The following is a 17,769-nucleotide window of genomic DNA, read 5'->3' as shown; positions in this document are numbered from 1 at the left end:
AACACGACTCTTCATGCTTTTTGAACTAAATTGTAAAGGTGACAGAATCCGTTGAACTTAACGGAAATGGATGAAATTACCAAAATGCACTGATATAATTAAGCAAAAGACAACTCAAAAAAATCATTTGTTTTATTCTCTAAGTAGAGAGAATTAAGGGTTAAGGGATAGAATAGGTATATTTGATAAAAATTAGGCATAAAAAATTTTTTTAGGTTCCAATAAGTCATTTCCGTTAAGTTTAACGGATTCCGTCATCTTTATAATTTAGTTCAAAGTATGAGGTGTTGTATTGTATATTTTGAAACCATAGGGGACTTTTCTGTATATTAAACTTACCACATGGGCTTTTTTGTTTTTTACCCAATAATTTATAGTAATTTGAATCCTAGTTAAAAATGGTATAGCTGCTTTGATTAAGTTCCTATCCTAACCAGTTGGCATGCAAAAAGGACCTCCAAAAGCACAGAGAAAAATGTCATCCATAAAATTGATTCACGCCAAAATGGATTTAAAAATTGTACATTATCCGTGAACTACAAGTTGAGCTTGTTTTTCAATTAAGGTGATGATGACATACCATAATGTCCTCTGTAAAGGAGACATCCGCTGGACTTCATTTTTAATCGGGCATTTAAAAAATGTTACAGTCTTCTAAACAAATTGCCATTTCATTATCAATAGCATTATACTCGTACAACAACTACACCACATATCTAAGTTAGCATTCGTCTTACAAAATTGGCATGACATGAATCCAGCAAAGTAATCCAACGAAAAAGATACAAATGCATTGGTTCATATCTCACTTTAACAACAAAAGTCGTAGTATTACTATTAAAATCAGCACTTCAATATACCAAGATGATGAACTCTCTCTAGTGCTTTTTATTTTAAATAGAAAAAAGTTTGAATGAGTTCGACTTCGATCATAATTACGAGTCAAGGCATGTTTCACTTGCAAGAGTTCTTATAGATTATATATCCATCAATGCAGCCTTTACATTAACAACAAAATTTGAACACACGATTTTTTGTGAGGAATTGATCCGTTCTTACCGACTAAACTAACTTGTGTGAAACTTAAGTAGAAAAGATTTTACTTAAAATGGACAAATTTTATACTTTAAAAACTAAAGTGTCTCACTTTAAACTTTAAAAATTTAAGTGAAAATCTAAGTATAGATTAAAAGTCCAAAGTAAAATTAACTCTTATTTTTAAACTTCCAAGGGTTAAAGACCCCATAGGTTGTGAACTCTTAACATGAAATAAGGATTTAACACTTTTATATATGTCTGCCTTCGCGAAGATAATAAAGTTGAAATTAAGTAGAATCAATAAACCAATGCCTCAGGAACACCGTGGGCTCCAAACCGCTAATCCATCATAACAAGAATACAAAGTAGGCACAAATTGTTGTATATGCCAATGTATAATCTTAAAGGTCCTCCCTCAAGTTTCAAGTATAAGCCTAATTAATTAACATTGTTTAGGTCAAAACAAGATAAGATCTACCCAATTCAGTATATCCATCCCACTTCAGCAAAGGTTATACCCTTCTTAAAGAAACCAGCTTTTTGATAAAAAAAATTAGAAAAACAAACCTGAAGAGGCATAAGGACAAAAATCCAGATTAAAAAAAAGGATAAATTACAAATAACTCCACTATAGATTCATCTATTAGTACATGACCCTTTAATATTTTAAAATGTCAATTTCACTCTCTATAGTTTCATGTAAAGTCAAAACTTGACAAAAAAAAAACCTATATAACGTCGTTAATTAAAATACCAGTAGTGTTCTTACTTAAATACTAAATCAAATGACAAATATAATCGCCTGAGATAGAACCATTAATGGAGGGTCATGTGGACAAACGCAATATTTGTGTAAATCATAGAGGGATTAAGTAGATATTATGATTTGATCACATGCACTTTTGGAGCGCATCTATCTTGCATAATTGCCATAACTAATTGTACATTCCAACCATTTTTTGCTTTATAGAAAACTATATAAGGGTTATATAGCTATCTTAAAATCTTAAAGGGATCATCTGACATTATGTAAAGTCACAGAAAGTTATATATAATTTACCCTAAAAAAATCACCAGCTGGCACGCAAAGAGACATCCGAAAGCACAATTAAGAAAATCACGAAAAGAATAGATTTACACTGAAATGGATTTATATCATTGCACATTCATGAACTGCAAGTTGAGCTTGTTTTTAATTGAGGTGATGATGACATACATAAAATAAAAGTTTGATTAGTACTGAAAACTGTAGGCAGTAGGTGCTATTTAGAAAGTTATGGCAATTTTTGAAATTTTGGTAATACACAAACACACACACATATACACATATACATATATACATTTATACATATATACTTACTGTACCAGTGTGATATATAGGAGATAAGAAAGTGATTATATATCAAGTGAATATTTTAAAAACTTTTTGGCAAAAACTCACCATACAAAAGCAAAATCTTGATAAGCTACAAGGATGCTCAAACCAACAATGTTCGTAAACTTCAACGAAGATAGTAGGAAGAAAGATAATCAACATTCAGCTTGACACCATGGTTACGACGCATTGAATTTGCATCCATCATGCTAGACAAGATTGACATTTACACTAAACTACATTTTTTTTCATCTGCTTGGAAACAATTTAATTTCGTTCAAAACAATTAAATCTCTTACCTTATTTACAAACCAATACTTTTTCTCAAAAGAAATCATACACAAAACTCTCAAAATTTCATTACTACCATCGCTTCTCATAATTTAAAGTACAACATAAGAGATCTAGCTTGCAAAATTGACCATAAAATTATGACTACAAGACTTTAATCATGGTTGCAGGGTGCAAGATTTTCAAATTATCCGAAAAGTCAAAGGTAAGCATGGAGGCCTTGGGCCTTGATGGCCTGATTTCCATATGCAGTTCAGGCAAGATTAATGTTGGTTGCTTTTCAGGTTTGCCAAGCCACTTCGCTTGCATGTATTTATGCTTCCTCCATGGTGCCATATGCATTTTATTCTCCTTCATGCACTTCTTTGATGCAGAACACAGTATTTTGATCAGAGTTTTGAGTCTTTCAGTCTTTCCAACATATACATCGGGCAATCGTTCAAGTAGCCGGTTATATTCCTCACAACCTCTTGCCATCATGAATTCTGACTTGAAATTCAACTCAATGATCACCTTCACTTCACTTCTTTTAGGTCCTGTATCTTGAACTACTTCCACGTAGGTATGCTCCCCTAAACGATTAGCAAAGATTGAATTAGTTAGGAGATCTGTAAGATGGGGTTTTATGTCTTCAAATGGGAAGTCAAGAAAAACACAAATAAAAAACCCATCAAATGTTGTTACGTGCTTTATTATCCACTATAAAGAGTGAAACATACAATTTTGTTCTGAAACTTCTGCTAATTGTATTGCTATAGAACCATTACACATAACTGCATAAGTAAGGTCCACTAATTAAGATGTGCAAATTCGTGAAGTTTTAATGTATGGTATGAATTAATTTTTTAGACAATGATAATGTATACACTATTAAACACAAATTTTATGTACATGCCATGCATCTAATCATAATCATATATGCATGTATATAAGATTAATTTATATGGCAATACACATTTTCTCTTGTAACACATATTATAAAACTACCTTTTATCCAATAATCAAAGTGCAAAAATTCTTTTTCTTATTTCCAAAAGTGTGACATGGTGGCCGCTAGAAATGAAACACCCGGGACCACATTTGTAGCACTAAAGTAAAAAAATTTGGTCCTAACAAATGAAATTTAGTAAGCAAAAAGCTACTCATAAGAGTTTATTTTGTTTCAATCACACAAGGGCGATTCAATTAACTAATAATAAATTTAACTCCACTTACCGGCTGGAATCTCCTGTGAGCTTTTCCACTTGGACTTACAAATGGTGCAACTAAATCCACCTTTCTGAAGCCGATCACAGACTCCTTTTCGCATACATTTCCGGCAGCCATCAACAGCCCTTTTCTGGCAGACACAATTAACACCAATGGCATTTAACTCCATTATAGCTTCCTTTGTTGCCTTCCTGATTTTTGATTCAAATGACGTGGTCCGACGTAAAGTTGACTGCATCAAAAAACAACCAAGAACATGAATGTAAAGTTTCAATTCATATTAAAGTTGGCAATTTGTCCCAAGTCCCAATGGGCTACCCATGCCCAAAGGAACTTTGGGCGGGATGGGTATTATAATTTGGTATTGGGTTTAAGTTGGGACACATCCCAACTATACCCATTAATGAATGGGAAAGGATGGGAAATACTTGGGTACCCATTGGGCTCAAATGGCAAGGGCTCCGTTTGGATTAGCTGTTTTTGGTAGGTGTTTTTGAAATATTTTATTGTAGCCGTGTATATGAAAAATTTTTACTATAAAATTTTTTTGAAATATTTGATATACTAATATGGATGGGATGTTTCTTGAGTTATTGTATATTACTGTAACATTGTATTTGAAAAACTTATTTTTTGAAAAAATAGTCAATCCAAACGGAGTCTTAGATTCAAAAATTATCTTTAACAATTTTTATAGTCATACCAGCGAATATAATCTAGTAGTCTTCTTAGTCATTATCCACAAGAATTTCTAGCATTTCAGTTAGTTTAGACCTGTCATCCTTGGACAATTATGAGGATAAATATTCAACGTCCTAAGGACCTTGGCCATCTTGATATATGTTGGAATATGGCTGTATATCTATCTTTTCCTTTATTTGTTAATCCAATTTTTGGTGGGAATCTTGAGTATAAAGCACTTGCATGTTTATTTAATAAAACTAAAAGAAATTTAATAAATCAAAAATATTAAAATTATATAAAAAAATAAAAAATGAATTAAAGGAAAAAAAATATGTAGAAAATGAATTTGGGTATTGGGCGGGATGAATCTAAACCCATCCCAAAATGATCCCGCCCAAGTTAGTCCCAAAACACATATGGGTAAGGTTGGACCCAAACCCTACCCATATGACTCGGTTCCATCTCAAACCCAAGCAAATCCCGCCCATCCCGCCCATTTTGCCACCTCTAAACAAAGGACAACAGAATCAAGAAAAAGCAGCCACACACACACATATATATAAGCTAAATTACCAGCAAAAGCTCCTCTTGTGAGTCCCAAAAGGCTTTAGCCGCCTCAGCCTTAGAACTATTTTCTGCGGTGTCGACAGCTGCTGCCTCGTCGTCCTCCTCCACATCCTCATGATAAACGCCTTCTTTGCCATCAAAGCCAGTGCTAGAAGAACCACATGACGAACTACCAGATGAAAACTCCTCAACTTCATCAAAGAAGTGAAAAATCATTTCCCCAGCATCACGGGATTCATAAAGATTGGTATCACCATTTTTTGCTGCTATTTGCCCTAATATTTCTTTGGAAACCACTTGAATTTTGTTAATGGCGGCCATGACAATGATTTCTTGAGATGCTAAGAGATGAAACTGCTTTTGCTACTTGAAATTTAGCAAGAAAGAAATGCACGTTAAAAATGGTCCTAGACGCCAAGGTATTTATAAAGAGGGGCATATTCGGGCCCGAAGACGACTCGCTAGTGACTAACATACGGGCCGCCGCGCCCATGATTATCTATATTTTCTTTGAAGGCATGCCGCTACACCAGACTCGGAATGATTGATGTAAAACAAATGTGGATATTCTATAGCATGCTAGTGAATATAGGATGTGCCCTTTTTTATGCCAAGCAAATATGAAATTATAGTATAGTTAGACTTATTCGAATTTATTGCGGTATATTATGTACTCTATAACTATGTTCTGTAGGATACAAGTAATATTCCAGTGGAATATTCAGTCACTCATTACAGAAATGGTACTATAGTGGGTTTTTTTCTTTTAGGAAATAGCATTATAGTAGTTAACTGTTAACTCATCACAAATAGTTTGCTACCAATAACTATTTTTGTGTTCTATTGTTTGTGCTGTATGATTGAATTGGGAAAAAAATGTAATATTCAGATGATTGGAGAGAAAGAGCCCAATGATAAGCCTTTGGGTATGTGCTTAAAGCTGAAAATCTCTTGTGTCTTTATTTATTTATTTAGGGCAAATTCCACTTTACCCCCCTGTGGTTTAGCATTTTTTCACATAACCCCCCTATGGTTTCAAAAGCTATACATAACCCCCTTATGGTTTGGATAAAGTGTCAAAGTAACGGAAATAGTCACTCGTAACGGCGTCACCTAAAATGTCAAAAATACCCTTATGTAAGGTTGAAATTTATGTATTAACCAAGGGAGGTTATGTGTATATTTTGAAAATCATAAGGGGGTTATATGGTAAAGTATTAAACCATAAGGGGGTTATATGGTAAAATATAAAAATCATAGGGGGTTAATGTGTCATGTATTTATAAGGGTAATTTCGACATTTTAAGAAATTCCGTTACGAGTGACTATTTCCGTTACTTTGACACTTTAATCCAAACCATGAGGGGGTTATGTATAGCTTTTTTGAAACCATAGGGGGGTTATGTAAAAAAAGGGTAAACCACAGGGGGGTAAAATGTAATTTACCCATTTATTTATTATTTGTAGAGTTTATTCCTTCTGATCTCGTGTTGGATCAAGAGTATATGCGCCAATAGTTTTATTAAACAGTAGCAATACAATAAAAGAATACCTTAGAACTTCTCTTGCTCGATTGAAATGGTTAAAGGAGAAGTCATAATAGATTCTGTAAATGTGCGAATCAAATAAACCAGAGACTCGGTCAAATAGATAATAATTTGTAAAGAAGTCCCCCACCCCATTTGGATTAGTATATCCATAACATCGACTAGCAATACAAAATAGATTTTACTATTGCAGACCTTGGGTATTTTGCTATTTTTAAATCAATTAAACGTACATAATGTTCCTGTTACTAGCTCATATCCTTGAGATAATGCTGTTTTGGGTCCACTAGAAGAATTAATTTGCAATTGGTTGAGACTTGAGAGAAATGTTATAAGTATTTTGTTGTGATCCCTCGTGTTTTTGTGGAGTAACTTTCTACATTAGGCCGATTGGTAGTCTATAGACAATCCATTAATATAGCTTCAACTTCTTGATTTTTACTTTTTTTCATAGGTAATTGCAGAACCCCTTTTTTTTAAAAAAAAAAAAAGATGAAATGCTTAAGTATTTTCACATGTAGGTTTAGAGTCAATCTTCATCGGCCAAGAGGGTGGGGTAGGATCTATGCTTACCCTTTAGTGCTAGCTAAAGTCATCAGATGTTAGAATGGGACATTCCAATAGCTTATGCGAATATTAGTGGGAAAGCAGTCTAGGCCGCCATTCGGCATCTGAATATTCCAAAACCAATCCTTACTCTTAGTCTCTTCGATTGAAGATGAACCTTCCTATCCTGCGGCTTTAAGTTCATAACTAAGGTACATTTTTTTTTTGGAGGTACTTTGAGTGCATCAAAGTCATTGAGCAATTAGAGGCCTGGATTCAAGCTTTCTTACTTTCTCCCCATTTTTTAAATTCCACGCCTCTCCTATAGGCAAAAAAATGTTATTGAGTGGCCTTTTTTCCTTTTTTTTTTAAAAAAAATAAATAAATTTTGAGGTTGTTGGTAATTTCGGCTTATAATCCCTTATGAATATTTTACCTTTAATTAGTTTGCGTAGCTGAAAACGCAACAGCCATGACTAGATATGATCTTACCATGGACTTGCATGCAAAGTCTTCCCAATAATCATATGCAACATTTGTAACTTAATCAAGTGTACATCGCCTTACGAAGATCAACTTGCAAAAAAAAAAAAAAAAAAAAAAAAACCAAACAGTTTGTGAAAAGAAATTCCTTGTTTTCGGTTCTATTGCCATACCTTTTCTGATTTATCTGTTAGATGTTGAGCATAATACCAAATTTTTGAGAAATGGAAGAGCAGGAGTGGGAAATTTACGAGGAACTTTAACCTCATGATGGATGTATACTTATAATGTGGAAAGATAATTAATTTGAGCACTTTAATGCTACTACTACATAAATAATCTACAAAGCGGCTTTTTTTGTTCTGTATCCTGATATGCATGTGCTTTTGCAATTCATTTGAAATCATTTGGGGACTTTAACTGGTAAGGTATGGGGTTGTAGTGGTTTTCCTACTAAATCCAAGGGGACCCAATTATCAATGGGCAATATTTTTTGGGACCTAAACTCAATAAACACATCTTTTAAGGCCTAAAACTAACTTACTAGTTAAAACATTCACACTGATGTTGCTAAAAAAAAAATATTCACACTGAAGAAAGCAAAAATATTTGAAAAATCCAACCATTGAAGCTTCTAGCTGGTCATTCACTAAGTAGCGAAGAGAAGGGGGGTTTGGGGGGGGGGGGGGGGGGGAATAATCAATCAGAAAGAAAACACAAGGGCCCAAAAAATTGCAGAAGAAACAAAATATGGATTGGATCCAATCGATGATAAAGAAAGGCTTTATTTTATATTAAGCTACTTGCAGTTCCTTATCTCACCAGTTGGCATGCAAAAGCGACATCCAAAAGCACGATTAAATGAATCACCAAAAATATAGAATAACCTGAAATGGATCTATAAGTTGCACATTCATGAACTGCAAGTTGAGCCTGACGATAACATACTTATATACCATGTCGTCTTCTTTAAAGAAGACATCCGCTGGACTCCATCTTTAACGGGTCATTTCAAAAATGTTTCAGGCTTCTAAACAAAATATCTTTTCATTAATCCCTCTGCACTATCCTCGTACAACAACTACACCACATATCTAAGTTAGCATTCGTCTTCCAGAATTCGTCTGATAGAGAGAATCCAGCAAAGCAAAGACAACGAAAGAGATGTAGCTTTATTGGTCTATAGCTCACTTTTTTAACAACAAAAGTCTACCTAAATCACGAACTCCCTTTATGGCATTTTGCCTTGAGCTACACTCGGGCATCAGCTGATTGGTATGAAGTCAATATATGTCAGAAAATGGTTTCTTACTGAAGAAATGTTCATGACTGTTATTCAATGCTTCTAAGAGATTTCATTTTTGTATCATCTATCAACGTAAATTTTTTCTTTTCCAATTGAAAGTCTGCATTTGATTGTGCTTTTTGTAATGCGTCAGGAGTCACCAAAACATTATATATCTTTTTTCAAAAACAAAACGTTTGCATACGGGTTCAAACAACCTACGTATTGTAACTCGATATAATTGGGTCAGCCAAAGTTCAGATTTGCTTGTTTTATGTCCCTTCCCATGCTTTAGCTTTCCAGAACTTCTATGGAATTAATTTAAAGTTAATTAGATTCTTGAGAGTTCACAGATACTTTACAGGCTTTAAACTTTGAGGAAAAGTTTAGTTATACACTTTACAGGAAACAATCAAATTCTTTTAATAAAGTCCTCAAATTCGAAATTAGTTTAAAGTCTTTAAGTCCTTCTTAATCCAAAACACTAGGGAGAAGGCCCATCCAAAGCATGGGAGCTTATACCTGCGATGTTGTTAAATAATTTGGTAATGTTGGACAATTTATTTTTTCCTTAGGTAAGGCATACTATTAATGGTAGCCAAAAATGTCATACTAGGTGTAGATAAAACATTGCATACTATTATAGCATAAAATCAGTGAGAGAATTATAAAAGTTTACACGACCATAGTGAAGGGATAATAGACATAGTTATAGTTCAGATTGAGGGTTGATACTGAATGGTTCTACTATTCAACCTCATATTATTCACATAGATAGATAGATAAAGTAGTAGTCCTAAGAGGTAAGTAGGCAAATAGCTAACCAACTACTCTAACCATCAAGAGATCTTTAAAACTTTACTTGGGTGTAGGTCAATAGATCAAATCTCCTTACCTACATTCTAAAAATTCAAGCTTTCTTGGAAAAAAAAATAGGTAAATAGCTATAGGGATGAGAAAGGATATGATTAGATTTCTGCTTCTTGGTTGGTGGTTGAGCACCTTCTGCAAAACTTCTGTTTCATGAGTGCTTCTTGGGTGATGGTTGAGCGCCTTCTGCAGAGCTTTGAGTTTCACCAATTATGGTCAAAGCTTCTGGAGTGGAGCTTGGTTCGATTGTTACTTCCAAAAACTTCTATTTCATGAGTTCAACTAAATTCAATAAAAAAATAACAAAGCATTTGAATATAGAGACTTGTCTATTCAAATAGCAATTTCAACCCGCACACACTATCTCATGCACTTAACTATTGAAATAAAAAATTGCATCATCTGTAATATAATTTTAAAACTAGATCAATTATTCACACACTTGTCAAAGACGCCGCACAACTGTAATCAATGCAATAAAATTGTAATCACATTTAAACAACTGATGACATGCATCAAGTGGGAATACACAATTATCTTGTACCTTGAGAAACAAAATGCAATCTAACAAAAAAATCTACCCACGCTTCACCTACTTGCAATAGCTATGACAAAAGCTAATTTAGAAATTTTTATTGTGCAAACAAAGATATACAGTTCACAAAGCTAAAAGCATGATTGAAAATGAGCATACCTTTGCAAATCTAACTCTAACGGTGTGAAACAGAAACATTTGAAGCCACAATTTCATATATTAGTGATTGCCATTATTGCCACCTAGTTCAAAAACTAATCTACAAATGGTGGAGAACATGGGGGGTTTTCAGTTACAATTGTGAGTTGAGTTCAAATGATTCTTAGCCTCTTACACTTTAATGAGCTCTTCAACAAGCTACAATTACTGGTTCAAATAAATGTCTTTTGTTAGAAGAACTCAATTAATGTTTCTTGAGTTTTAACGATGAAGAAGACAAAACTTCCTACAGTTACAGTCCACAAATGGTTCTTCTATTTTGGCCCATTATATAATATTGTTTTAAACACATTTAATTCAATCGAATGGCTTTACCCCAATTCATCCCTCTCTTTTTGTCTTACCATTGTACTAAACGAATGGTTAAAGGGGTGAAATTGTCACTAATGACACATAAGTATTATTTGCGAATGTAATCATCATCTCACAAAAGGCACTGTAGTAAACTCATACTCCAATGAGCATGACTTGCTTGTACTCTAAGGTGGATTACTTGTATAATGCTTATCCAATCCCCAAATTGCTCCTTAAAATGTCAGATGAAAATCACCTAACAGACAAATTATAACTCCTTTATATAGATATATATATATACACATATATATTAAAAGTGTTCAAACAGCCCTTCTCAAAAATTGCACCTCAAGCTCCAAAATTTGCAGTTGTGAGGATATATTTAACTGCCGTTAAACAATTTGAGCTTCTTTTTTGTGCCACAGGGTCTACTAGATGAATTTCTACCAGCTAGTTCAAGGACTCAATTGAAAGATTTCAGACTTGAAGGAACGAAAGTTCAATTTATATGACTAATAAATTATTTTTCCCAATTAATTTGATAAGACTAAAGCTGAAAACAAGTACAATCATTATTTAAAAAAAAAAACTTTACGGAAACCATGGGTTCCAAACCACTAACCAATCATATCAAAAGTATAAAGTAGGATACTTTTATCTATAATTGAAAAGGTTCTTCTTCAAGTGTCAAGTTTAATCCTAATTACCTTTTCTTGGGTCAAAACAAGATAAGATCTACCCAATTAAGTATCTCGATCCAGTTCAGCAACGGCTACCCTTCTTTTGAAGAAAAATAGACAGACACCAGAAGTCCAGACAATAATGACATGAAGAAACGCGAAGACGAAACTAAGAAAGGGATTCAAGCAAATTTAAATTTCGATGTTTTAATCATTAGAAAATTAGCTGTGCACTCGAAGTGAATTTGATGTGGTTAGCACAAAAAGAAGGAAAAGATAAGGAATTTTGCATGTTGAAAGTAAATAAATACTCAAAACTATGTGGTTACCTTTTTTTTTTTTTAATAAAGATAACAATGACCATTTCATTGATTTAAAAATTTTGCATCAATGGCAAGTTGGCAGAAGATTCATACATCAGAAGGAAAATAACATCAATTACTAAATTTCAAAAAGTGAGGGAATCTTACCTCTTATATTAATAAACTAAAAACCCTTTGATTTACTTAAGATTTGTCAACATCAAGAAGTACTTTAGGATGAGTCGGAAAGGGGTTTTTGGATGACACGATGATTTCCATGAGAAAAAGAGAGCATGTATTAATGGTTATGTCAAAATCGTGAAAAATCGTAGCCAATATAGATGATTTCTACTTTGATCACTTTTCACTTTCTTTTCAACGTCTTTTAGTCTTTTTCCTTATTCAATATTTCACCAAATTGTGACTTAAATTTACTTTTTACCTACTGCTATAGAGACCTTGGCTTCTAGAATTCTTCGAATAATTTAGAAATTTATTATCTAAAGGAGTTTGGAGTAGGGAAATCTATCTTATGTCCTTCGAAATTTACCGTTGTCCCCTAGTTTAATGAATTTGGCGTTGGGACTACTTACATGAATATATTGTGACGCCCCGAAAGGAGGGTTTTTCATTTTACCTATATATCTTTGTTGGACAGTGGATGAACGCTGCTTGTGAACTGGAAACGAAACGAAAAATTTTGTGAAAAATGAAAGGGCCGAATCTGGCCGCAAAAGAACTGGCCGGATTGTTGTTGGGTTTTGAAAAAAGGGGTTTTCGTCTCTGGCCAGAATCCGCCCAGGAATCCGGCCGGATTGTGACGTGTCACAGTCGGTCAGAGGTTTTGACCGGCTATTTCTTTCATTACTTATCCTATTTTTTTTGCCCAAAATATCTTCATTTCTTGCTAAGTCAGCCGAGCTTCATAAGAGAGAAAAGCTCTCAATTTTTCCTAGTTTCAATCTTCACCAAATCTTGCGTTTTCACCGATGGTTTTGAAAAATATTTCATACAAGGGTGTACTATAGTGGTGTAAAGCTTTTGATGGGTTGATTTTGGAAGGGAAGCTCTAAGTTGAAAGCTTTCTTGAATTTGAGGTAAGTTGGATAAACAAGTTCTCTTTTGTTCTAATATTGGTTAATTAAGGGTTTTTGGTGGTTAAATATGTTGTATTGTGGAGTATTTCATGGGTTGAAGGAATTTATGGTGAATTTCTGATTTATTAGGGGATTTTCTGATTTTATATTATAATCATGGATTGGTCTTGAATTGATAGCTTGTTATGGTGTTAAATGAAGCTCTTGTGTGTTAATTACGGTTGATTGCGGAAAATTTTCGCTTGAGGGAATAAACTCCGGTTTCTAGGGTTTAATTTTGGGATTTTCTTATGGATTGGTTATTGAGTTTCTAATTGGCTTGATTGAAAGGTATTGTGGGCCTAATTGGATATGTTTTATCGTCTACGAACCGTATGGGTAATTGTGATTGATTGGGTTGGTATTGGTGTTGTCTATAAGTTAGAAAATAAAGAAAGTAAGGGGAAATGTTGTCCGAACTTAGAGAGTGCTTGGTTGCTTTGAGTTTGGGTTGAAAGACTTGGATTGGATCGAGGACACTGTATATGATGGATGGTTTCTGAGCCGCGGAGGTGAGTGACCCCAAACTATTTCCAAAGTTACTTATGAACGTTTTCTTGCATTGTTTATTCGATTGCATATCATGCGTGCTTGCATGTGACTTTATAACATGATTTGGCTTCAATGAGTTCTTGGGGAGTCTTGTGCTGAACACCAACGTCTCCACCACGTCTTACTGTTCATGTTCATCTGGAGCATCAACGGGCTCCCTCTTACTGTTAAACATTAAGTGATCGATTTGAACGTTGGGTGTTTGGGTACAATGATTTCACTGGTTCACGAGAGCAATAAACGTATATGTGACTACTAAATCATGACATCATTGAAATGAACGATTGTGAAACTGATTAGATTACTGATTTTACTGGTTACTCGCTGAGTTTCTAGCTCATCCCAAAACTATTTTTATTCCCCTCTGCAGGGCTCGAGGTGAAGGAAGTGCTCGTAGTACTTATTCATGTGACCGGATGGGTTATCTTCTATATAGTTTGAGTTTTAGATTTCTCTTGTGTAATAGTTGGGATTGTATGAATGTTTGGACTTGAATGGATGTACGTGTACGTTCCACGCTTGGGAACTAGTTTTCACTTCATTTGGGATATGTAATTCTTGGAGAACTTGATGTATATTTGAGATTTATATTGTAATTTAATTGAGAACTGTATGTGAACGATTGAGTCCCGACAAGAGTTGGGAAGACGGCCCGCCGACCCCTTTGGTTCGCCTTAGGGGGAGGTGGGGCTGTCACATATATCATTGGGTTTTTCCTCCGAAAGTAATATGTTTGAGTGGAAAGTTTCATAGCAAAAATATGAAATTTAGTTTTTGTTCACGGACACTGCAATTTTAACCATCAATTTCAAACCAAGAAAAGGTCGATTTTAGCCATTGATGCCATGTTAAAAATAGAAAATTCCAAATTTTAGTCTTGTATTAAAAAATTTTTTCTTTTCAAATTGGAAATCTTTGTATTTTAACCTTTTGACACAATCTAGACATCTTTATTGCTGTGATAGCATTTCAAAATGCTGCAACCTCATATGATCCACTAAACAATGTTCGATTTCTTATATTCAACTAATGGATCCTCTTTAATTTATACCTTACTTTTAATTTTTTAAATTAAGAGAGAATTTCAGCCTCACAAAGAAAAAGGAAGAGGGAGTGATTGAAAATCAAACTAGGAAACCCTAAAATTGTTTATCCTTATCTTTATTCCCTAATATTACTTTTATTATCCTCGTAAGACATGACAAGTTGTGGGTTCCTTAGGAGTCAGATGATTTAACTGTGTTATTAAAAAAATGCCCACAAAACTTGAATCTACAGAGAATTGACCAAAATGGAACTAATCAGATCCAAGGAAAGATATGCACGCAAGGATCTAGACTCTAGCCCTTGCTTGCACCAAAACAAAAATAAAAGTTAAAATAAAAAAAGGGGAAATCTTGACATTGGGATGCTGTTCAATTTAGTCCATGAAAATTCTAACTTTGGCAAATTTAGTACCTTACTTTTCAAAAATGCTATGAAGAGAGCCTCAAAAGGGTGGAGTCTGTAAGAAAAAATTATGCTATGCAAGTGAGATCTTTAACCTTTCCAACATATCGTTGTTGACACCAAACGAGTATCAAGTACATTAATCAGCCAGAATATTCCCCAAATCTCAATGAACCTAAGTCGGCGAAAAAGAAACGGGCTAACGAGCCAAGTAAGGGTTTGAGAGGACTAAATTCGGACGTCCTCCATAAATCAAGGACTAAAACTGCAATTTATTCATCACGTACGGTGCACGATAATCGCACTTTTGACTTTTACCATTGGGATTTTTTTTTTTTAATTTGAAAATGTCTATAGTAGTAAACCAAGAGCATCATTTCTGTATTAGCACTCGTTTGAATTACAATAAAATCTTTTTTGTTATAAAAAAAATTATCTTCAAAGCCCAAATTTCCTTACGGAAATGATGATTTTTGTAACAAAGTGGGGACTACTCTTCAAGTAGCAACCCTCACAAGTCACAACCAAGAACCCTTTTATCTGCTACCAAACATCACATAAGCAGTTCTGTTGTCTTCTTCAAGTCTTGATAGATGAAGATAACTTCCTGATCAGCAACTAGTAGGACCACATTTTCAGGCTTGAATACAAAATATTATCGGGTTTTGTCCCGCGAATGAATCAATCCACTGGAAACGTAACAACATATATATATATATATATATATATATATATATATATATATATATATATATATCTTGTGTCAATTTTTTTGCTATTTTTTATTTGTATTATTTGGAAAGACGAAAAATTAGCATCTAAATAAAAACCTGTAGTGGCCACAAAAAAAAAAAAAAAAAAACAGCTCTCTTTTATCATACTACTTTGATCATTGTGGTACATTGTATTCCCTGTAAACTACCAACCAAATCAAAAGTAAGCATCGAGGTTCTTGGCCTCGTTGCCCGACCCAAGCGACTAACGGGCGACAAAATTGGAGCCACTTTTTGTTGATCCGGTGAGCCGTGCCATTTAGCTAGCATATACTTATACTTCCTCCATGGAGCAATGTGCATTTTTCTCTCCCTCATGCATTTCTTGGATGCAGCACATAAGATCTTTACTAGATTTTGTAGTCTTTGAAATTTCCCAACAAAAATTTCGGGTAATTGGTTGATTAACCGGTTGTATTCTTCGCTTGCTCTAGCCATCTCAAATTGAGCTCTAAAATTCAGCTCAATAAGTATCTTCACTTCTCCTTTACCACCTTTTGAGTTTTGCACCACTTCCAAATAGGTGTGCTCCCCTGAAATTAACAACAAACAACTCTCAATATCTTAATGCGAACTATCCAACATGCTATATATGTTACGACAAGAAATGAGCTGACATTAATTAGTTCAAATTACAGTATATAATGTTGCGTCTACATGTAATGAAACAACATATTGCCATTGCTAAACCAAAAGGGACTCAAAACATGAAAGTGCTCAAATTGAATTACACTATATATTGAGGACTCAAAACATGAAAGTGCTCAAATTGAATTGCACTATATATTGAGGACCAAAATGTAATTCTCCATTTCATTCTTTCTTGATCAAAATTAACAGTAACTTGGTTGATTAAATTCATTCAACTTCATTTACCTGATGGAATTTCTGGTGACTTTTTCCACTTGGACTTGCAAACAACACAACTATATCCAGCATTTCGAAGGCGATTGCAGATTTCCTTCTTCAAACAAATCTCACAACTATTGCCAACCATTTTGTCACAAGCACAATCCAAACCAACTGAACTTATATCCCTCACAGCTTCCTTTGTTGCCTGCCTGATTGTCTTTTCAATAGAAGTAGTCCTACACAGAGCTGTCTGCAATAATTATAGAAAAGAAAGGAAAGGTTAAGTACAACTCAATACTAAAGCTTCTTAATTGTTAATACAACATAAAAATACCACAAACTTTACCTGGAGAAGATCTTCCTGGGATTCCCAGAAAGCTTTGGACTCCTCGACGATGGAAAAATTCTCATCCTCGTCAACATCTTCTTCAATTATAGCTCTATCATCAAACTCAAAGGTAGAGCTGCAGGAACTCTCAGATGAATCCTCAGAAAATTCCTCAATGAACCCAAAAATTAATTCCCTAAAACTTTCTTGATCACCATAAAACTTGTCCATCTTGTTCTGGTCAAAATTTTGGCGAAATTTAGCCGTTGCTCCAGCCATGTTTACAAAATTCTGGAAAAAGATATTAGCAGCTTAACTGACTGACCGTGGTTGGCTATGATCGAATTAGCCTAAAATGATGCCATTTTTATAGTAGAAGAATGGGGTCCTCTGGGGACCCCTTTTGTCCTAGTTGGACGAAATGAACTGGACGCCGCGGTCATGTCTATCTGTTTTTCAGCTTAGTTGGCTGATCTTTTCTTTTCTTTTTTTTTTTTTTGAAACTAGAAAAGAAAAGAGAAAAAGGAAAAACGTGTAATATATTTCCACTTTCCAGGAGGAAATAGAAAGTGGGGGACGGAGCTGGAAGTTTCATATCAGCTAGGCCAACGGGTAGAAATAAAAACCTTTCAAAGTCTATCATGATTTTTACGTAGAAAAAGACATTTGTATGAACCTAGTCATACATTCTACAACAAATCCCATTTTGTCGATTTTCGACTTGGATGCAAACAGCACGTTTTTCAATTGGATG

At 34.3% G+C, this 17,769-nt stretch overlaps 2 protein-coding genes across 2 annotated transcripts; both read right to left on the bottom strand.

Annotated features, from left to right (window-relative positions):
* Nucleotides 1-2,750: 2,750 nt before the first annotated feature.
* LOC113689506 (uncharacterized) lies at nucleotides 2,751-5,750 on the bottom strand. The gene is made up of 3 exons (XM_027207277.2): nucleotides 5,171-5,750; nucleotides 3,920-4,145; nucleotides 2,751-3,276 (listed from the first exon to the last, which is right to left on the bottom strand). Exons 1-3 carry the CDS (start codon nucleotides 5,483-5,485, stop codon nucleotides 2,849-2,851), a joined length of 969 nt encoding a protein of 322 aa, XP_027063078.1. The 5' UTR covers nucleotides 5,486-5,750; the 3' UTR covers nucleotides 2,751-2,848.
* A 10,164-nt stretch (nucleotides 5,751-15,914) lies between these two features.
* On the bottom strand, nucleotides 15,915-17,431 carry LOC113690033 (uncharacterized). Its single transcript, XM_027207857.2, has 3 exons — nucleotides 17,034-17,431; nucleotides 16,712-16,937; nucleotides 15,915-16,368 (listed from the first exon to the last, which is right to left on the bottom strand). Exons 1-3 carry the CDS (start codon nucleotides 17,292-17,294, stop codon nucleotides 15,938-15,940), a joined length of 918 nt encoding a protein of 305 aa, XP_027063658.1. The 5' UTR covers nucleotides 17,295-17,431; the 3' UTR covers nucleotides 15,915-15,937.
* Nucleotides 17,432-17,769: the final 338 nt, after the last annotated feature.

Source organism: Coffea arabica, chromosome 5c (assembly GCF_036785885.1).
Source record: "Coffea arabica cultivar ET-39 chromosome 5c, Coffea Arabica ET-39 HiFi, whole genome shotgun sequence".
NCBI lineage: Eukaryota > Viridiplantae > Streptophyta > Magnoliopsida > Gentianales > Rubiaceae > Coffea > Coffea arabica.
The sequence above is the reverse complement of the archived record's forward strand: the minus strand, read 5'-3'. Positions and strand labels throughout refer to the sequence as shown.